The sequence below is a fragment of the Cucurbita maxima genome, unplaced genomic scaffold (assembly GCF_002738345.1).
Source record: "Cucurbita maxima cultivar Rimu unplaced genomic scaffold, Cmax_1.0 Cma_Scf00009, whole genome shotgun sequence".
NCBI lineage: Eukaryota > Viridiplantae > Streptophyta > Magnoliopsida > Cucurbitales > Cucurbitaceae > Cucurbita > Cucurbita maxima.
Genome location: NW_019272025.1, coordinates 1,541,423 through 1,562,993, shown reverse-complemented (window position 1 = coordinate 1,562,993; position 21,571 = coordinate 1,541,423). Strand labels below are relative to the sequence as shown.

General features: G+C 37.4%; 3 protein-coding genes across 5 annotated transcripts; 2 read left to right on the top strand and 1 right to left on the bottom strand.

Annotated features, from left to right (window-relative positions):
* Positions 1–4,174: 4,174 nt before the first annotated feature.
* Positions 4,175–8,376, top strand: LOC111484333 (the record flags this gene model as incomplete). The annotated part of the gene is made up of 8 exons (XM_023130889.1): positions 4,175–4,655; positions 5,036–5,566; positions 5,783–5,832; positions 5,907–6,014; positions 7,365–7,460; positions 7,721–7,819; positions 7,912–7,971; positions 8,064–8,376. Coding segments are annotated over 8 exons (1,491 nt in total), but the record flags the coding sequence as incomplete, so codon positions are not given.
* Positions 8,377–9,621: 1,245 nt separating this feature from the next.
* LOC111484245 (probable folate-biopterin transporter 7) lies at positions 9,622–13,113 on the top strand. 2 transcript variants are annotated; one of them, XM_023130768.1, is made up of 3 exons: positions 9,622–10,039; positions 11,619–12,712; positions 13,088–13,113. In XM_023130768.1, the coding sequence occupies exons 1-2, from the start codon at positions 9,787–9,789 to the stop codon at positions 12,686–12,688; spliced, it is 1,323 nt and encodes a 440-aa protein (XP_022986536.1). In that variant the 5' UTR covers positions 9,622–9,786; the 3' UTR covers positions 12,689–12,712; positions 13,088–13,113. The 2 variants fall into 2 exon arrangements, with proteins under 2 accessions (XP_022986536.1, XP_022986535.1); XM_023130767.1 differs by lacking the exon at positions 13,088–13,113 and having other exon boundaries at positions 9,623–10,039; positions 11,619–12,768.
* A 3,138-nt stretch (positions 13,114–16,251) lies between these two features.
* On the bottom strand, positions 16,252–19,850 carry LOC111484255 (maltose excess protein 1-like, chloroplastic). Of its 2 annotated transcripts, XM_023130781.1 has the most exons (9): positions 19,348–19,847; positions 19,051–19,224; positions 18,647–18,937; positions 18,472–18,561; positions 18,067–18,168; positions 17,269–17,387; positions 16,930–16,992; positions 16,783–16,844; positions 16,252–16,561 (listed from the first exon to the last, which is right to left on the bottom strand). In XM_023130781.1, the coding sequence occupies exons 1-9, from the start codon at positions 19,591–19,593 to the stop codon at positions 16,482–16,484; spliced, it is 1,227 nt and encodes a 408-aa protein (XP_022986549.1). In that variant the 5' UTR covers positions 19,594–19,847; the 3' UTR covers positions 16,252–16,481. The 2 variants fall into 2 exon arrangements, with proteins under 2 accessions (XP_022986549.1, XP_022986550.1); XM_023130782.1 differs by lacking the exons at positions 16,252–16,561; positions 16,783–16,844; positions 16,930–16,992 and adding an exon at positions 16,999–17,195 and having other exon boundaries at positions 17,230–17,387; positions 19,348–19,850.
* Between the last annotated feature and the right edge of the window lie 1,721 nt (positions 19,851–21,571).

Genomic DNA, 21,571 nt, shown 5'->3' with positions numbered 1-21,571 from the left:
CCCGACAATATTGCGGTAATTGGTGGCGTCGACTGCCATCGTAGTGCCGACCTTCCTTAGTTGGAGTCGTGCCTCCATTGACGTCCTTGTAGGGTTACTGTCCACAAGGCCAGTTGTGTCTAGCAGCTTCTTCGCATATGCACTTTGGTAGATGGTGATTCCGGCAATACTCTGTTTCACTTCGATGCCGAGGTAGTAGTTGTTAGATAAAACCTGAGTTTTTACAGTTTTTCCTTATTCACACGATTTCAGAAAATCTCTGTTTGACCATTTGACAAAACACGTCGAATGGATCACCAAAATTTTGGACGAAAATTTTGTAGGGAGTGACACAGATTTAGTTGGCCACTCTCCAGCCATATTTAGAATAATTTATATTTTAAATAGGAGATTTGTTGAGAATAAATAACCATCTGATTTTGAACCTAGTCACAATTAAGTTATTCTCTCTCTCCTTTTTGTACTCATTTTTCTTCCAACAACCAATTTCCTCTCACCGAATACTACAACAGTAGTTGAGTACGCTGAGATTCCTCATCTTGAAGTTATTTGACATCTCCCTCTTGAATCTTCTGAGAACTTCCATGTCACCTCCAGTGATTATGAGGTCGTCGACGTACACTCCCACGATTAGTCGCTGCTCGTCGTGGCCGTGTGTGTACATGCCATGCTTAGAGGCACAATGCTTGAACTTTAGCGACAATAGCGTACTATTGAGCTTCACGTTCCAGGCTTGTAGTGCTTACCGAAGCCCATAGAGTGCCTTGTGTAGGCGCAATACCTTGTCGAGGTTGTCATTGTCCAGGAAGCCTAGTGGTTGTCGAACTAGACAGTCTTCTTCAGCTCTCCGTTTAGGAACGCGGATTTCACATCCATGTGGTTGATCTCCCAGGAATGATGTGCCGCGATTGCCAGCAATATGCAGACAGATTTCAGTCTTGCCACCGACGTAAATACTTCCTCGAAATCCACTCCTTGCTTCTGGACGTAGCCCTTCGCCACCAGACGGGCCTTGTGTTTCACAATTTCTTCCTCTTCGTTACGCTTCAGTTTGAAGACTCATTTGATCCCTATGGCTCGGTGTCCCGACGACATGACCTTCAGATTCCACGTCTGGTTCTCAGTGATGGACGTCATCTCCTCCTGCATTGCCTTCAGCCAGCATAGATTTCTTTCTACTTCGGCGAAGGTGTTCGGTTCATTTGTGCTGATGGCATGCAGTTCGGCCTCCTCCTATTCGAGTTCGCGCGCCGCCAGTCTAGGTGGTTCACCTCCTCCCACTAGGTCTTCCATCCTCCGATACCTGGCCATCAAATCATCATCGTGATCGGCATCCAGCGTTGAATCCGCAGTCCGTGGTGTTACAAACTCTAGTGGTACAAGGGGTACAACTACTGGCGGTAGTGACAGTTCCCGATGTTGCGCTCCTCCTTCTCCTGGCTCACTGACGAGGTACTCCACAGTGAATTGATTTGGGTTTTAATCTGCCTCGGTCACATCGTTCCACTGCCAGAAGTGCTTTCGTCGAAGATGACGTTACAAGACACGTGAGCTCACCCCCCACAGGATCATAGAGCCTGTATGCATTGCTCCTGATTTCGTAGCTGATGAAGACGACATTCAGCCCCCGGGGATCGAGTTTGGCGAGGTGGAGACGTGCTACCTTCATGTATGTGACGCAGCCGGACACTCGGAGATGATGTACCACTGGTTTCTTATTGTACCAGGCCTCATGTGGCATCTTCCCGTCGAGGCTTCGCGTTGGCGATCGATTGAGAAGATAGATGGTCGTCATTACCGCCTCTCTCCAGAACCTCCTAGGCATCTCGACTGTCATCAGCAATGACCTTACTGTCTCGACGATGGTCTGATTTCGGCATTCCACCACCTCATTCTGTTGTGGGGAGTATGGCGTTGTTAGTTGCCGCTACATGTTGAGCTCTTCGCAGTACTTATTGAAGCTCGCTGAGGTAAATTCTCCACCTCTGTCCGTGCGCAGCATTAGCATCTACCGCATTCGGCCTTCGCTCGCGCTTGAATGCGATTAATCGTCTCTGCCGCCTCATTTTTCGCTTGTAGCAGGATCAGCCACATGAAGCGGCTTTGTCATCGACCAGCAGGAGAAAGAGGGTCTTGCCTTAGGTCGCCGACTTGATGGGCCCGCAAATATCGCCATGCATGAGCTCCAATGGCTCACTGGTGTGGTAGGATGCTTGAGACAGAAAGGGGGTGCGTCTTTGCTAACCGATGAGACACCTGTCGCATAGCCTGTTCACATCTTTGATTATCGGTAAACCATGTACCATCTCCCCCTTGTGTAGTTTTTGTAGAGCAGGGAAGTTCAGCTGCCTGTACCTTGCGTGCCACCTCCAAGCTCCTTCTTCGGTCCTGGTTGAGAGGCTGATCGGTTGCTCTATCTCTAACTCCAGGATGTAAAGACGGTTTGTCATGCGTCTAACTTGCATGAGCAGCCGTCGTCGTAGAACATCGCAGATTTTGAGTAGCCCACTCTCGGTGGAAATGAAGCAGCCGACTTCATCGAGTTGACCCAGGCTCACAAGGTTAGCCTTGAGCATCGGGATGAAGTAGACATCGGTCAGCTTGTGGAGCTCGCCTCCTTTGCCGACGAACTGGATGATATCGCGCCCTTCTTGCGCCCAAAGTTAGCCTTCTTGCGCCTCCATCCTATCCTAAAATTAGCAGTAGTGGCACAAATATTGCACCCAAAGATGGCCCAAATGGCCACCAAAAATAGGCCCTTCCATTATACATATCCAAAAACCAAAAATTGAAAGTGAATAACTTAAATAAGGAAAAACCATAGCTTTTATCTAACACGGACTAGCTAGGTTGTTCACGTTAGCAAATTAAAATGTTATTATCTCAACCAAGAAGACACCAAGCGCAAGTAGGTGGTACAGTCTAATACAACAAAGAAAAATTTCACAGCAAAGAAAGTAGAAGAGACTTTAACAATGAAGATGCAAAGACTCAACCAATTGAGAAGTGGTTTTCAACCGTTTCTGAAAAATTAGAAGATGTTGAGATTAGCTAGAAGTGCATCAGAGACCTCAAGTTAGCCTCATCCTACATCACTGAGTTCGTAAAGAATCAATAGAGATGTCAACCAATTGAGTGAGAGACGATGTCACGATCATGTTTGTCTAGGACGTGTAGTCCATGGCTGCATGCCTATTCCAAACCCCTTTTTACTTGCTTTCATGTTAGATAGGTTTTTACTATTTTTGTTGTGTCAATACGGGGGTGTATGACTGGCCACCAAAATCAAGTATACGCCTGACTGAGGCTAAAATGCCACAAAATGTACTATAGGCAATATGGTTAGTTGTCAATTCTTCCTACCCAGATTATATGCTATCAAAGTTATGGTTGTTGCTCATTCACTTTTAGCTTAAAAACATTTCTCTCAAACGTGATCCAAGGCTCGAGCATATGCCAATATTGTCCTCGAAGTTCAAATCTTACACAACTTACTAGTCAAAGTATACTGCAGGAGATACAACTAGCCGTTAATTCTTTCCACCTAGAGTTACATGTTATTTAAGCCATTGTATTGACTTTGTTGCTTGATAGCGCATAACGACCTTGTTTTCCATTCATTTGAAAATCTCTCTACCTTATTTTTTTCAAACTTTTTTCTTAACACATTAAATCCATCTAAGCATTCTACTTAGTATTGGAAAACAACTCCTATCCTTTCTCGTATTCTCACAACAACATATGTCATCTCCATGGATCAAATGGAAGAAAATATTTAACGAAACTTCTAAAAAATTTAAAAGTATTTGAAAAATTAATTTATGATCGAGCTTTCAACACATTTCAACGCCATAATGTGATGAATTATTCCCCACCCGTTTTCGTGATTTCCCATTTCCCATCTTCGCCGCAGCCGCACACCCCATCGGTCGCTTTAATCTCTCCGATCAGTATCACCACTGCTTCACAGCGGCGCCCATACTCATCAACCCTCCATCCCTTATTTCCTCTTTCCCTCTCTCTCACCTGCTGCCGTCGCTGGTCGCCGGCACCCCACCACACCAACAACGTAATGCCATTTGTTTTTGGGAAAAGAATATGATTGAATTGAATGGTTTATGCATTTGATTCAGTGCAGATGTGTGATTGAAGTTTAGACTCAAAGAAATGGTGAACAAATCGCAAGCATTTTCTTGGTCGCGTCTCCTTCTCAACCAGGTCGTGCACCAAAACTCCACTTCAAATTTCCCGGAAAATCTCCCCTCTCCAACGCTTCCCGTTTGAGGAAACACCGAAGACTCCGGCGACGCTGTGTTACTCAACTACTTCAGCCAGAGTAGTGCAAGATTTTCTCGCCGAGGTGGAGAAGGAGAAGCAGAGAGAAAGGGAGCAGAGGAGAAGGGCTGGTCTTGATACCAAGGATATTGACGATGAAGATAGGGAGGATTATATGGGTGTTGGGCCATTGATAGAGAAGCTCGAGAAGGAAAAGTTAAAGGACACTGGGAACTTGAACGCCTATGAAGAACCTACTGATTCTGATAGTGATGAAGACGATGAAAGATTTAGTTCTGAATCCGTCAAAAAGAGGTTTGATGAATTTGAGAGGAAATTCAAAAGACACGAGGAATTGTTCAAGAACTTCACTGAGACTGGTATGACCATTTATTTTGGAGCATATCAACATTTCCTACTTGTTCTTGTTTTTAGTATATGGAAGGATTTTGGGAATGCATATTGATTCAAATTTTGTATACTCCAAATGTAGCTAGTGGCATCCTCAAGTTTCTGTTTCGTTGTTTGATACTTATTGCAATAGACTAACATGTGGGTTACACTTTTTATAACGTTCTTCATATGGAATGAGGCATGAACATATGTATTGAAAACGTTGCAGAATTCAGCATCTATTAATTGATACCATTATTCGATCTTAACATCTTAACCAAAAGAAAATTCATATAACCATTGTTTTCGTTTTTATAACTTTTTGGACTTGTGTTAAAATCTGTCGTCTCCAACTGTTTTTTTACAGACAACATCGATGACGCCTTCAAATGGATGAGTAAGATCGACAAGTTTGAGCAAAAACACTTCCGGCTTCGTCCTGAATATCAGGTAATTGGTGAATTAATGAACCGCTTGAAAGTAGCGGATGGCAAGGGGAAGTTCATCATTCTTCAGCAAAAGTTAAATAGGGCTATTAGACTAGTGGAGTGGAAGGAAGCTTATGACCCAAATAATCCTGCAAACTATGGAGTCATTCAACACAAACGAGTAGGTCCGTCGGTTGATCTCATGGAGCTATCAGGATTTGAAAAAGAGAAGCAAATCATACAAGGGGTTGATGATGATGATGAGGAAGAGTTTGATGACATGAAAGAAAGGGATGATATACTACTGGAGAAGCTTAATGCTATAGATAAGAAACTTGAAGAGAAGCTGGCAGAGCTGGATCATACCTTTGGAAAGAAAGGAAAGGTTCTAGAAGAAGAAATCCGAGATCTCGCAGAGGAGAGAAATTCTTTAACTGAGAAGAAACGAAGGCCTCTTTATCGAAAAGTATGTTACTCCATCATCCTTTCTATGCCTTTACTTTATTGTCCGTCTTCTTTTGGCAGTTGATAGTTTCCATCTACTTTTGTTGTTCTACACTGGGATTTGAAGAACACGCTGTGCTGTAAGCTAAGCTGTTCCCCTTGTAGGAGGAGGAGATATAGAAAGTGTGGTCTAAGTTGAGGCTCTCTCGCCCTCACTTTTGCTTGTTACAAATTGATTGCAGGGTTCGATGTGAAATTAATTGATGTGAACAGAACCTGTAAAGTTACGAAGGTACGCGACCACCCTTCTAAATATCCTATCCAAATAATTATGTACTTGATTATTGTAAACTTTGTATGATATAGGGTGGGCAAGTTGTCAAATACACTGCTCTCTTGGCTTGTGGGAACTATCATGGCATTGTTGGTTATGCAAAAGCCAAAGGACCTGCAGTACCAATTGCTCTACAAAAGGCATGTTGCTTGTGCTATTCAGTAGATTCCGTTTACTTGTTTAGTTTTATTGAAATTTGAGAATTTGATAAAATGCCTGAAGTTTGAGTTGTAGAATGATAGAGAATGAAAATTAATTTTACAATTGTGTTTTGATTGAAGAAATTGAATTTATGGTAGTATTTTGTACTTCGAATCATTATTATATATAGGGAACCGAAGCCATTCATTGTTATGATGAAATGGGTTACAAAAGTTCACAAAACATAGAATGGAGGAGGAAAGGAGTTTATCGAGTGCCTTTGAGAGGCGAGAGAGTTGCGCTGAAAAGTTAATTTGAAGTCTTAATTAGGAGGGAGAGACAAAAGTCGAAGGTCAAGTGGGCTAAAAGGGTGGATGAAAACTCCTCTTTTTCCCCCTAGTATGGTGAGGGGTAGGAGAAAAAGAACCTGATTGAGTTCGTGGAGATCGAAGATGGAGTGGTCGTGATGCCCACCGCCTAGTGTCCCCTTTCTTGGAAGGTTTAGACTGGTGTCCCATTTTAGAAAGGGAAAGGGAAACAGAAGAGTTGGAAGCTCCTTTTACTTTGGGAGGAAATTTGCGTGGTGATATTTGACTTTGATAGGAATAAATACCTTGGTAGGCCCACTGACCCATAACCTTAAGAGCTTTAGCTCGAATCGACTTGCATTAATCAAACTACCTGAGCCCAAATCCACTCTTGCTACCAACTTGCTCAACCGATTCCCCTATGACTCCTTACGCTTCCATGAGTGTGTTTCACTGTCTGGGCAAGAGTTTGGCACCTCTTTAGAGGTTCAAACACATCTTCTAGGATCCATGTGGGATTCCTATTGATTTGTTCCAATGAAGCATCTTTGGAAACCGTAATGTCTGTTGCTTCAATCATCATCGTTGATCCTGTTGGAGATGATAAAAATTGGGGTAGCAGTTAAAAATAAAGTGGTCCTTTTGCAAGGTTTGTTTGAATAACTCCCAAAAAAGAGTTTGAGAATCTGTCTCTTGTCACAGAGGGTAACAAGAACTGGGGTGTTTGGGTTAAGAATATCATAGCTTTTTTTTATACAGTCTGATGAATGTTGACACTTGGGCATGCGCAATCATCAGTTGAGCGCAAAGCTAGGAGAGCCAGAGACCAATACTCTTGAGTCCCCACTGAATTAGAGCCCCCCTTCCCACCTATCTGCCTATAAACGATGTTAGCTTAAGATCCATCAGCGACCTTTTTTCTCTATGAGATAGCAAAAAGAAAAAATGTTTTATATCAAATTGCCTTGGAGTGCCACAATGAGCATTTGCCTTATAATTTTTCAGTTTACATTTTTAATGTGTATCGATGCTCTTAAGCAGGCATATGAGAAATGTTTCCAAAATCTTCATTATGTGGAACGCCACGAGGAGCACACAATTGCACATGCAGTACAGACAGAATACAAGAAAACAAAGGTATTCGACCATTTCTAATTAAAGTTCTTATCTCGGATCGAGGAGTCCCGGCCCTTCCGCACCTGGAAAACATCAGGGGCTAAATACCTGCGGTGGACAAGGCGGATGAGTCGCATATACTGGCTGCTGGACAACAACGACAACCGTCTCTTGTCTAGTTTTGGATGATCCATATCCAGTTGATCGATTTCTGTCATTTGATAGAAACTTATGGTTCCTTTCTTTTCTTAAATCTCCTTTTTGTTGTTGTGTTTGTTAAGGTATATCTTTGGCCAGCATCAACTACCACAGGTATGAAAGCAGGGAAAACTGTTCAAACTGTTCTGAATCTGGCTGGTTTTAAAAATGTCAAATCTAAGGTAATTTCTTCATCTCCTTCGTTGTGGAGATCAACATAAAATGTATTCTCTCTTCCCTCCTCTACTGCCTCTAACTTGAGTTCAAATAACAGGTTGTTGGCTCAAGGAACCCCCACAACAATCTGAAGGCCCTCTTCAAAGCTCTGAATGCAGTTAGTAGCTATGCAATTAACATTGATAATATATCTTCCAATTCCACAGACATCATTATGCTAACAATTATATCATACGTCGTGTTTTCCAGATCGAGACTCCAAAAGATATTCAAGAAAAGTTCGGACGGACTGTTGTCGAGAAGTACTTGCTATGATACGAGGTTTTCTTTTTCCCTCCTTCTTTTCCATACTTTCTCGGGTCGAATCTGTTCTTTTTGTTGGTTCTAACTCGAAAAGGTATTGGTATTGGAATTTTGGTATTGTTTCCATTTTTGTAGCTTTTTTTGGTTTATCTATAAAGGAATTTGTTCTTAGTGGTTGTCCTCCTTTCTGGACTTTTAACTTTATGGTATTCTTGGGTTACGTGAATTTAGAATTCAAATATCACTTAGATTCCTTCCTCTTCTGCCATTCCTGAAGTCATCAGCTTCTTTCTTGTTCATACATTTTTTTTTTTTTTTATTGCAACTTGTCTTGTCTTGTCTTGTAATGTTCTTATTCGACACCCAACAAACTCGTAACCGGGCTCGAAAAGGGATTGTTTTGATTATGATTTTAACAGCATTGTGTGTGAATTTTTTAGTTGAGAAGATGGAATTCGTGTTTTTTTTTTAATCAGTATTGAGAGATAATATATTGTAAATGAAGCTTCTATAAAATCAAATCTTTCATACGTATTGACGTTTTAAGGACGAAAATGTAAATGAATTCCATAAGTAAAAAAATTATATCCATAAAATTAATTTATAATATTTGATCAATTATGTTGTTCATATAGTAATTGTTGTTGCTTTGTTGACTGATCAATTATATTATTTATATAGCAATTGTTGCTTAGTCGACCATGTTAGCTATTTATTTATAATTTAGATTTATGTGCCCAAATAAAAATAAAATCAAAACATGTGCACCCGATTTTGGAGTATAAAAAATTATTAAAAATCATTCCTAAAATATTAAAAAAATTATTAAAAATCATTCTTAAAATTTATAACAAATATCTCCCATCCTAATATATAAATAATACCAATATATTAAAAAACAAATATCTCCGTTAAAAATATATATATATATATTTTTAAATAAAAAATATTATACACTTTTATTTTATTTTATCCAAAATTCATTATAATTTTATTTTTATATCTGGAGTAATTATTGATTTTATTGGAAAACACAAATATTTTTTAAACATGGAAACAACAATAATTATAAAAATTGGAATCACAAATACTAAAAATAACATTTCTTCATTCTAAATTAAATGTTAAATTTTAATAATTTTCTTATTCATGCATTATATATTTTTTTTAAATTACAAAATTTATTAATTTAAACAATTTTATTAGGTATGTAATTTACTTTATGTTTAATGAATCCATTGACTATTAAACATTTTTTTTTGTTTAAATACAAGAAAAATATTAAAAATACAAAAGTTAGATCAGAATTTTATTAATTGGGAAATATTATTTATTTATTTATTGATTGTAGTAAAAATATTAAAAGAATAATTAAAATAAAAGGCCTTTATTTAAATTGGCTTAGTCCACAAGTAAAGCGCATTAAAAAATAAAAGAAAAATAAAAAATAAAAAATAAAAAACAAAATTGTCACACGTGTCTGCAAAGAATGGCATCAGCTTTATATGAAATGACACTTGAAATTCACAACGCCACCACCTTCGCCGCCACTGTCTCCACCGTAGCTGCAACCTTCCTTCTCTGAAAATTCTGCATTCATTTTCTTCTATTTTTCTGCATTTATTTTCTTCAATTTTAGCATTGAATCGTCTTTTTTTCACCCTCGATTATGTCCGAATCCAATGCTAATAATCCGATCCGGAAGGTTCTCGGATTGGGATATTGGGTTCAGGGTTTCCGTTGCTTCCCATGGATGGCGGTTAACTTCTTCCTCAAGGACGGCCTCAATGTAGATCCTTCTACTCTTCAGCTTCTTCAAAACTCCGCTAATCTTCCTATGGTCGCGAAGCCTCTGTACGGGATTCTCTCTGACGCCGTTTATATTTCCGGCCAACATCGGATCCCTTACATCGCCATTGGGGGTAAACTTCCTTTGTATTGCTTGAATCTCCTGGATTTCGCCTTTTTTTCTGTTTTGTATTTCGATTGTGTTATTAAGTTTACTTGTTGTTTTCGAAATTCTGGAATATGTTTATGAAACAAGTTGAATTCTGGTGTTCTTTTGAAATCAATTTCGGATCACGCATTGAATTTTAGGGAATTTTGATGAAAGAACACTGCTGAGATGGTTACAAGTTCTGAGGCCTTTCTTCATTCACTAATTTTTCTGTCTATGTTCTGAACTAATGCTATGTTGTAAATTATATTCAAATGACCAGATAGCATCATTCTGTAATGAAACAGAAATCTTAATAAGCATTACAATCTTTGAGATTTATATTTCATTATAGGCAGGGAAATTCTGTGAGTGTGTGATATGCAAACGATGCCAACGTTATTGGTTCCATAATTGTAAAATGTATGCTTTAATCTGTTATACAACCTGAATAAGATCCTACAAACGATTTGCATTGCTAACTGGTTTGGGCATATGCCCTCGACCGAGAGACCAAGAGGTCAGATTCATGTGTTGTTGAACTTGCATTAAGGTTAGCATGGGAGATAACCAATTAACCAAGTGTTTCTTGGTCAAGCATTTGGGCTAAAATCACTAAGCATTTGTTTTCAAGTTCCTCCTTGAGGTAGTTTTGACGTTTTTTCAAAGCACTTTTATGCTAATCTAATCTCAAATGGGAGCTGCCTTTTGGCATAGGCAAAATGATTTTTGACCAAATTCATTTACAAAATAATATTATTAGACAAATGCTACCTTTTTTGGATAAGCAAGGTCTGGTACAGAGAGAATAGAAGGCAGCTTTCTTTCAGTATCTTGGAAAGCAGCTTGTAAGAACTGTGAACTGAAGTGGATTTGGACCGTTACAAATGGTATCAGAATCAGAAATCGGGCGATGTGCCAGCGAGGAGGTTAAGCACCAAAAGGGGATGGACACGAGGCGTTGTGCCAGCAAGGACGCTGGGCCCCGAAGGAAGATGGAGTAGGAGGTCCCACATTGGTTGGAGAAGGGAACAAGTGTCAGCAGGACGACGTTGGGCCCAGAAGAAGGTGGATTGTGAGATCCCACATCTATTGGGGAGGAGAACGAAATATTCTTTATAAGGGTGTTGAAACCTCTCCCTTTTATAAGGGTGTTGAAACCTCTCTCTGCAGATGGATTGTAAAAATCCTTGTGAGGAAGTCCACAAGGGGAGTCTAAAAAGGACAATATCTGCTAGCTACAATAAATTTGTCTAAGCTTTCCTACATGATTTCTGATTATGTAAGTTTTTGGAGAATTGAATTGGTATTACCACTGATACATACTGAATTGGTACAGGTTTGGTAATTAAAAGATGATTGGATTGCACTTAAAGCATTAGTTTATGTGCTGGAGTTTTAGGAAGCTATGCGCCAAGTATTTATCATGAGTTATAAATGTGAATTGGTCAAATCGTTTATCAATTATTTCCATCCTTTCATTTGTCTGATAATTTACTTGAGACTCATTTTATTGTCAATTTTTTTTTAAAAAATTATTCCTCTTATGCTTTATGTTGATGCAGCTCTCCTACAAGCAGTATCATGGATACCCATAGCAACTATGTCACCCTCAAGTATTTCAGTTTTCACGATCAGCATATATCTTCTCCTTAGCAACCTCGGTGCTTCAATAGCGGAGGTCGCTAACGATGCCATCGTTGCAGAGGCAGGAAAGCAGCCCACTTCTTCCAAGAATTCTCGAGCTTCTTCATCAGGTGAGCTACAAGCATTTGTTTGGGTAGCATCCTCTGCTGGTGGGATTCTTGGAAATCTTCTCGGAGGCATCGGTATCGATAGGTTTTCGCCTCAAGAAATGTTCCTGTTCTTTGGTCTTCTTCTTTTGCTTCAGTTTTTATTAACCATCATCGTTCGCGAACGCTCTCTTAATCTCCCTCAGAGCTCAACCAGTGCTGGTATCAAGAAACAGCTCTCACAACTTTTCGTCGTGCTAAAAAGACCCGAAATTGTGTATTCCATAACATGGTTTGCTGCATCTTACAGCATAATACCTGCACTGACTGGCACCATGTTTTTTTATCAGACAGAGAATTTGAAAATTGAGTCATCTGTTTTGGGCATCTCTAAAGTTATTGGCCAAGCAGCCCTGCTGTTATGGGGTGTAATTTACAATCGTCATCTGAAGTCGATCCCGTCTAGGAAACTTATATCAAGTATCCAGGTTTTGATGGCGGTGTTCATGATCTCGGACATGCTGTTCGTGAAGGGAGTGTATCGAGAAATGGGCATGCCAGACTTCGTATATGTTGTTTTGTTCTCTGGTCTTTCAGAGGTTCTGTTATTCTTCAAGATCTTGCCATTCAGTGTTCTGATAGCTCAGCTTTGCCCACCAGGATGTGAGGGCTCTCTCATGGCTTTTGTAATGTCAGCCATCGCCCTCGCGTTCATAGTGAGCGGATGTCTCGGTGTAGCGCTTGCGTCTTATGTTGGCGTCACAGCAAATGAGTTTTCTGGGCTCCCTAATGGTCTAATAATACAGGCAGTCTGCACTCTTCTGCCATTGTCATGTTCATGGTGCATCCCTGATGATGTCAAAGCCAAAGGTAGAGATAAAGACTCCAAAAAGCAGCAGTAGCACAATGGAAGAATGGTTAGCATGGTCAGTGAATTTGAATATACATATTATATTCCATTATTTATATTCCATTTTATAACTATTTTGTTTTAAATTTTTTATTTTTAAGCTCATAAGCATTTTCAAATCTCAATTTCATTTTAAATAGTTCATAAACGAGGCCAAATGTAAGAAACAAAAATAAACCATATGTTTAAAAACTAGAAAACAATACAATCAAATGTAACTACGGTAACCCCGGTTTTATGATTTTCACATAGCGATGTCTTATCTTTACTTGAAATGTGAAAGTAGTGAATGATCCCGTTGGACTAGGTAATGGAAACACACGCATACATGATGAGATCTATCTTTTAAAACAATATAATATGACCTTGAGCTCTTTTCGGTACGGGACAGGATTGAATGTGTGGTACTTTCTCACAATATGGACCTACCAAATGGGTTTGTATATGTAACCTTGGATCTGGCTTGATCGGGCTAAATACGCTAATGCGTCGTTGGATACCGTAGAAGGGAAAGACTCGCATGATACCATGATGAACATAAATATCAAAAGTATGTGTCCGTAATAACATAACACAATGGGCTAGTATCTTGATGCAAATGACATACATAAAATACATGAGATTCCCCTAGTTTAAAATCATAACATATAATAAGAATCATTTCGTTCTTCCCTTCGTTCATGTTATAGTACACATATGAGACATGTATGCATAGTACTCATCATGACTTTTACCTTTCATCATCATAGTGTAGTATAATCATGACTTTCACCTTTCATCACCATAGTGTAGTATAATCATGTACATACATAACATGGTGTCGTAGGTCACCACATAACATACATAAGTATAGCATGACATTATGACACATGCAAGAGTTACGGGCATGAATCATCATACATCATACAATTCTTCCGACCAACCAATAGGAAAGCTACTTACTTGGTTGACCTAAGCCGGAGTTACTATTTATTCTTGGTACCGACTTGAATCTACTCCTCAAAGTTCAATTCAACCTCAGATACATCATCTTGATAATATCAATTAAAACAAAATGACGGTAATAATCAACCACCTTATGGTCCAATTACTAAGAATAAAAAAAATATTTCTACATATCTCCTCTATCTTTTTTTTTTTTTTTCGTAAATCAAGTTTATTATTTCGTATTTAAAATTTGATTATTCTAGAAATTCATATTTATAATCCGTCTAAATAATTCATTTTAGACTTTAAATCATACGTTTCTAAATTTTATCAAGTATTTAACAAAAAAATTTATCTTTCATTTAATGTTTTTTGGAATATAAATATATTTAACGAATACTATGTCTACTAACATATAATTTATTAGAGAACTATGATTTTGTAATATATTTGAAAATTATTTACATAAATAAAAATATATGTTTGTTATATTTAAATTCTCCTCTACATCTACCATATGTAAATGTATCTGTCCAAATTCACATCAAGCCCAATCTTGAGTTATATTAATTGGATTGGGTAGAACAGGTAGATGATTTTTCATATATAATTAATTTTTAATACAACACACGAAAATTTCAGGCACTTTAACGACCTCTTCAAATCACATCTGTTCTAGGGGTGTATATTCATCCGACAACCCGATAATCTGGACCAACCCAACCCAACCTACAAGTTTGGGTTGGGTTGGATTAACATTTTGGGTAGGGTTGAGTTCATTTTTTTGAACCCAAATTGAATCAGTTCGGTTTCGAGTTCGTGGGCAAAACCCTCGGATTAACCCGAGCCAAATTCAAATATATAACATATATTAAGAATCCTTCCTTATAATGAGTTTGTCAAAGTGGTACTATGGCCTGTCTAAAAGACTCATGCCCAAATTCTATTAATTATGATTTTAAAAATGTTAGTTCATAAATTATATATATATATATATAATTTTAGTTTTCGTTTAAAAATTGAAATGTTTTGACCAACACACAATTGGATCACAGTTTAAACATATTTAAAGATTTTGTTATTAAACTAAGACTAATTCATTCTAAATTATAATGTATTTTCTATTTGTTGCAAGGTCACTAAACATATATTAATTTAAAAAAATATATATATTTTTTATACAACATTTTTAAACTAATCATTTTTATGGTTATTTAATTTCATAACATATCTTTATATTTTTCTTACTTAACCTATTTTCAAGAAATATCGGTATTTAGCGGTCTTTAATTTTATGACAATATTGAACTATGTTAATATGCTACAATTTTCGTTCGAACCACATTAATATGTTACCATTTTTTGCTCGTTTTTTATTGATTTTTTTTTTTGTGAATAATTATGGATTGATTTAGGGTTTTTGTGAACTTTTAATATATTTTATGTAAGATTGTATCCTAATAATTATAAATGGTGGATAAATTTTGAGATAGGAAATTAATTTAATATTATTTTGTCTTTTTAAAAAAATTAATCAACTTATTTTGTTTTATTTTATTTTTTTTAATTGCAGTTACAAATATATATTAATCATTTTTATCAAATATTATATATATATATATATATATTTCTCTTCCTTCTATATTTAACTTTTATAAGTATTAATTTAAATAGTTTCATTTTTTCTTTCAACTAAATCGTCTCTCTACAATAAACAACAAATAGATTTTACGGGCCTACCGATTACCAGTCACAATCATATAAAATTAATTAACTATAAACTTTTTAATTAACCAATTTCCATTCATTTAACTACTTAGGTCACTTTACTAAAGACCTAGGGTTGTACTCATATACACGGTAGAAATCACAAACAAGTTGATCATTCACGAGTTGTTTATAACTACAATTGGATTAAAAGTATGTTTTTACCATTATAATATTACATCTTATAACTTAGCATCATTGATCTTCTAAGGAACAATTATATATGATCAACTACAAATTAGGTAAAATTCATTCATCTCATAACTTATACCATTGGTTTTCCAATGATAATTATTTAAGATTCATCTATAAACTAGGTGGTATCTTATTGGTCGAAGTCCCGAAATCAACACTTAAGGAAAGTAGGAAGGGAATGAATTATTCATTCACGCACAACATTGAATTTTACTTTGATTTTATTAAGAATTAAAATAAAACAGGCAAGGAGATGAAACTTCCTCCGCGCTATCTAGAACTCCCTCAACCATATTTTCCTAGCTACCCAGAGCCAAAACTCGTAGGAGTCTCTTAAAAGAAAATCCTCTAAGAATTTGAGAGAAAGACTATTTAGAATCCACTAAACTAAATCAATGAGAGCTCAATTGTTATTACTAAAGTTCATAAACTAAATTATTAAAAAATTTCGATGAAAGAGCGGATCAAAAAGTGTCTCTTAATCTTTTTCTTCTTACTATTATTGAATTTTTGTCCCATGATCCAAATTTTATGTATGGAGATTGTGATCATTTGTAAGTTGGAGGCCATTTCATAAGGATCCTAATACATTGGGAATACTTGAACATCTCATTTATACCATACTTGGTGTAAATTACTACAAACTTTAAAAGTACATTTTGACAATAAAGAGTGATTCTAATAGGCCACATAATTTGGCCCTTATTGTAATATACAACAAAGCTGTGTATATTTATTTCAAACCATAATATGTACCCAAAAAAAATCAAAGAGCTATGGAGAAACAAAAAAGTAGCTTAGATTGCTGTTTTCCCTGTTCAAAACTCTGTCTAGCTTCAGAAGTTGCTACCATGTGTCGAAATCGCGCTTAAATTCGAGCTCGAATTTGGCAGTCATTACCCAAAAAGTAGCTCCTTAAGAGATGTTAGAGGTGAGCAGAATCCATACACCACAGAGTCTCTCCAGAAGAAAAAGCCTATAGGATTAAGCAACATTAGATATGTAGAAGTGTCATTAGGCAACGTTCATGCTTCTCGCTTACTACTTCGTGCCATTAGTTTGTTTGATCAGATATCTAGAGGTCGTTTAATATCAATCATGTTTCTACTAGGCGTCTTTTTAGCTATGCAGTATACACCTCACGTACCATTTCTGAAGTATATAGAAGGGAAAAATGAATAGGGATAAGAAGGGAACCTATCCAGGAGAATAGGCAAGCAGTTGCAGCAATGAAGAACTCCCTGCTCACGCCATTGCAACTGTTGTAGGAACCATAAGCACACTCACTCAACTACTGCTAAGGTAAGAAAAAATGCAGATGTATCAAAATGATCAGCAGCTTACCAGTACAAGCATACTATGTTACCATATCCGTAGAACAACATCGCCCAACCCGAACCCAAAAACCTGCAATTTCCGTTCAAATGATCATTATCAAGGCTGGTTACAATGTTATATACTCTGCAATTGTCCTGGTTGTGCACCATAGGGCCAAAAAATGGAAGATTATTTGTATCGATCGACCCGTTTTCATAATATGCAAGAAGGATGTTTACTTTTGGGAAGAGACACTATACATTTGTACTCTAAGTGAAGATCATGTTTCCCAACACTTAACGAAAAGGAACGAAATAGACACGACTAAACAGACGTGAAAGTTCTGATTCGGGGAAATAAGATTACCACATGAAGTCTCGAATGAATAGCGCACGTGGGAGTACAAGACCGTTTCCGATCAGGGCAAGAAACATTGTGAGAGCTGATAAGCCTTTGATGTTCTCAGGATTCAGATAATTAGTCCACTGAACAAACAGCATATATGGTGTTAGAGATAAAATAAAGATGTAATAGTATTTATTTTGTAACAGCCCAATCCCACCGCTACGAAATATTGTCCGTTTTGGCCCGTTACGTATCGCCATCAACCTCACGGTTTTAAATGTATATGTTAGGGAGAGGTTTCCACACCCTTATAAGAAATGCTTTGTTCCCCTCTCTAGTCGATGTTTCCCTCTCCAACCGATGTGGGATCTTACATTGGTTGAAGATGTGGAATCTCACATCACAACCAATGTGAGATTTTGTAACAGCCCAAACCCATTGCTAGCAAATATTGTTCGTTTTGGCCCGTTACGTATCGTCATCAACCTCACGGTTTTAAAACGCGTCATTAGGGAGAGGTTTCCACATGCTTATAAGGAATGCTCTGTTCCCCTCTCCAACTGATGTGAGATACACATCGATTGGAGATGTGGGATCTCACATCACAACCGATGTGAGATTTCGCAATAGCCCAAGCCCACCGCTAGCAAATATTGTTCGCTTTGGCCCATTACGCATCGTCGTCAACCTCACGGTTTTAAAATGCATCTGTTAGGGAGAAGTTTCCACACCCTTATGAAGAATGTTTTATTCCCCTCTCCAACCGATGCGGGATCTCACATATTTATATCATACTAAAAGTTCAAACTGGACAAATACCATTTGCGAAACCGGCATCCACATGAAGAGGAGTGTTGCTGTCCATCCAGATAATGCTCCAACAAATTTCACACCTTTCTCAGGAAGTTTTCCAGCTCGTGCCTGTAAATCTTACAATAACACCTTTAAGGAATGTTGAACTAGATCGCAGCAATAACATTTTATCAACATGATAAGAACAGAACAGAAAGTAATCTTGGTTTCAGATCTCAACTTCACATTATTCCATTTAATGAACATATAAACGCAAGAAAACTTGCCAGAAAGAGAAGGATTTTGCCTATTTGGTGCAAGTTTTGCAACACCATTATTGACAGAGATACTCAATCCTCACAAACACGAGATTTTGAGCCGCATATTTCATTAAACAGAGTAGCAAATGCAAGAAAAAACAAAACATTCTACCAAAGCAACGGCTAGCAACGCTGCGACCAAAGCGGTGATCCCCGGCAAGATACTATTCGGTACGAACGGAACAAACGTAGACCACATAACCTACAAGGAAAAACATCTCTGAGACAAATTTTACTATAAAATGTTATCATCTCAGGAATGAAGGTGAGGCTAGAACAGAGATTACCTGAGGGAGCACAGAAAACCCACCAACAGTGATGAAATCTTCCCAAAATTTCAAGATTTGAACATGAAGAACATTAAAGTAATTCATAAAGTTTATAAGAAGACCAGAAGACACAACAGCCGATGTAGCTACAAAGTAAGGCAGTGGCATGGCCCCAGCTATTGCAAGCTGAGCAAAAACTATAAACGTTGTAACTACTCCTAATGTTTGAATCACCATGGCCTCTTTCTCCCTCTTCTTTGCAAAGTATGATAGCAATGAAAGGTTCCCAAGCAAACCAGTTAACATCCCCTACATGTATAATAGAATGGACTCGAATTATCAAGAAAACACTAAATATTATGCACATGACTCAACACTTTATTGTCACTTTCTTAAATCTTTGAATTGGAAGTAGTTCTTACCAGCCATGGAACAGCCAACAGCGCTGTTGTGTTTCCTGCTAAAAGGTTTCGAGTATTAAGGATAATCTGAGGCAACTGCAGCAACATAAAAGGAACATTTGCTGCTCCGGAGAACTTTGCTGTTAATGAACTCCACTCCTCAAGCCTTTTGCTGTCACTTAAAGTCTCAGATCCCTTTCACAATTTGAAAAGAGATCGTCAGTACAAGAACACAAAAAACAGAATCTGCTGGGTGATTCCAAAATTTGATTTCACATTATATTGCTACTGAATTAATGAAGAAGATACGACAGTAACCTGGTGATGTGACTGAGGGACGTCGGATTCCAAGGCAGCGATCGGCGGAAGACGGCGGTGGGGCAAGGTTAATCGAGAACTGTATGGCTTCAAACAAAAGCAATTGTGGGGATTTGGGTTATTCAGAGGCAACGAGAGGGAAATGGGCTTCGAAGGAATCGATGCCGGGAAGAACCCAAGTGGGTTTCGTGGTAAAGGAGTTCTTGCACCATTTGAAGCCAATGGGAACTTAACCGCCATTAACATCGCGCGAAGCTCGGATTTCTGACAGACCCACCTGCAATTGATTCGCTAGAAACACAGAGAGACGGTGAATTGGGTATTGGAGAAATGGGAGGTGAGGCGTGGAAAGAATCTGGATTGGAAGTGTTAATAAGACAAGGATGATCCTGTTTGGAGCGTTTATGAGATGGGTGAGAGAGATATTTAGGGACGATCAGCATTTCGTTTCAGGTTGTTGCTTGAAAAGGAAGGAGGTATGGGAAACAGAGAGAAGCAGCTCGGTTCGGCACAAGATCCAATTTGATGATTAATTTTGTGAAGTACAAACCTCACATGCCATGGCCATTGGACGTCTCATTCAAACTTTTTTTTATTTTTTTTCTTTCCTTTTTTCTTCTTCTTCTAAAAATGATTTTCATTTCAAGTTGTAAAGGTGTTTTTTCATGTTCATGCATTTAAGGGAACATTTTTTGATCGGTAGAAATGTTCTTTTCAAAGTTGGGGAGTTTTCATACTCAAGATCTAAGCATCGTTTGCAATATTTTCCTTTTCTCTCCGCTCTCCTACCATCATTTTCTTTCCTCCATCCATGATCGTAGTTGTATCACTAGAGCTTCCAGACCTAAGTGATGGAAGTCGTTGAAATTGACCTCGTCGAATAAGGAAAATATCATATCAAAGTTGTAAAGGAGGATTTGAGAAGGATCATACAGTGTTACAAATGTTCAAACTACATTTATTACACGATTCAAAACTAAGAAAATTCAACTAGCATCCGAAAATTGGATACGTTTAATCTTCATTTCCTGTGTTACAATAAAGATCATTTGTAGTTCAGAAATGAACATTTAAAAAGTTGAAATGAAGTCTGGGTTGCTATAAATAGCACGTGATTAATAATTTATTTGAAAACTTTATTAATAATTTTAATTTCACAACTTATTATTGTACTACTGTAGTATTGGAGCGAGAAGTTACATGTCCAAATGGTTCTAACTCTTTTTTATGAGACATTTGAAAGGTGGTAGGAAGTAACTTGTCAATCATGATCATAACTTCTTACGATGTACATTTGAAAGATAGTGAGAATAACTTGTGAATCATGGCCACTAACGACATACGGAGTTGGGATTTATTTCGTAGAAAGACTATAAATACCCACAAAATAATATGTAAAAATGAGCTCTTAGAAATTTGATCGCGATAGATTGCATCCACATCCAAGTCATTCTATCAAATAAACTTGAATTCACGTCTTAACCTATAATTGTTGTATTCAATATTTTTATTTTGGAACTCGAAAATAACTTTTGAATTTGCCTAAATTCTCTAAAAAAGAAAATTAGATCATTTTCTTATATTTTATCCTTAATGACATTTAGTTAAAATCATAACAACATTTCTTTTTTGAATTCATTTTTGAGTTCTTTATTTGTTTGATTCGTTCTTTATTTGTTTGATTCGTTCTTTGATCATAGTTTAGTCACTTTCTCGAATAACCTACTTTTCGGGTGAGGTCCTAAACATATTTAACTACGGTTTGTACAATCATGAACCAAAACGAGAGAAATGAGGAGAAGATTAATGAAGCTAGGTGGAGAGAAGCACATGTCGAGACCATTACTCGTTTGAATCAAGTTATTAATAACTTGATAGATCGGATGGAGAGGATTGAAATAATTTTAGGTAACCCTCACGAAAGGGACGATATTTTGAATGAAGAAGTTGAAAATGAAGGGAAGTATTTTTATGATATTTTATTAAACTTTATCTTTTATATTTTAATCCGTAGTAATGATCCTTTTGTTTTAATCCTTTGACAAATCGGGACCATTACTAGTTTAAATTAAGTTATTAGTACTTTGACTTATCTTGAATGAGTTGTGAAGTCGTAATTTGTCGTTGTTAAAAGTGTCTGTTTTTAGGTTGAATTCATCTTCTATTTGTTCTTTAGGAAAATTCACGTTCACTCGGTCAATGTCAAGTTCAACCTCTTTGCTTC

Coding starts and splice junctions, on each gene's coding strand:
- LOC111484245 (XM_023130768.1), top strand. CDS start 9,787: ATGTCCGAATCCAATGCTAATAATCCGATCCGGAAGGTTCTCGGATTG. Junction 10,040..11,618: donor CCCTTACATCGCCATTGGGG/GTAAACTTCCTT, acceptor ATGTTGATGCAG/CTCTCCTACAAGCAGTATCA.
- LOC111484255 (XM_023130781.1), bottom strand. CDS start 19,593: ATGTTAATGGCGGTTAAGTTCCCATTGGCTTCAAATGGTGCAAGAACT. Junction 18,938..19,050: donor TGTTGGCTGTTCCATGGCTG/GTAAGAACTACT, acceptor TTATACATGTAG/GGGATGTTAACTGGTTTGCT. Junction 18,562..18,646: donor GGTTTTCTGTGCTCCCTCAG/GTAATCTCTGTT, acceptor TTTTCCTTGTAG/GTTATGTGGTCTACGTTTGT.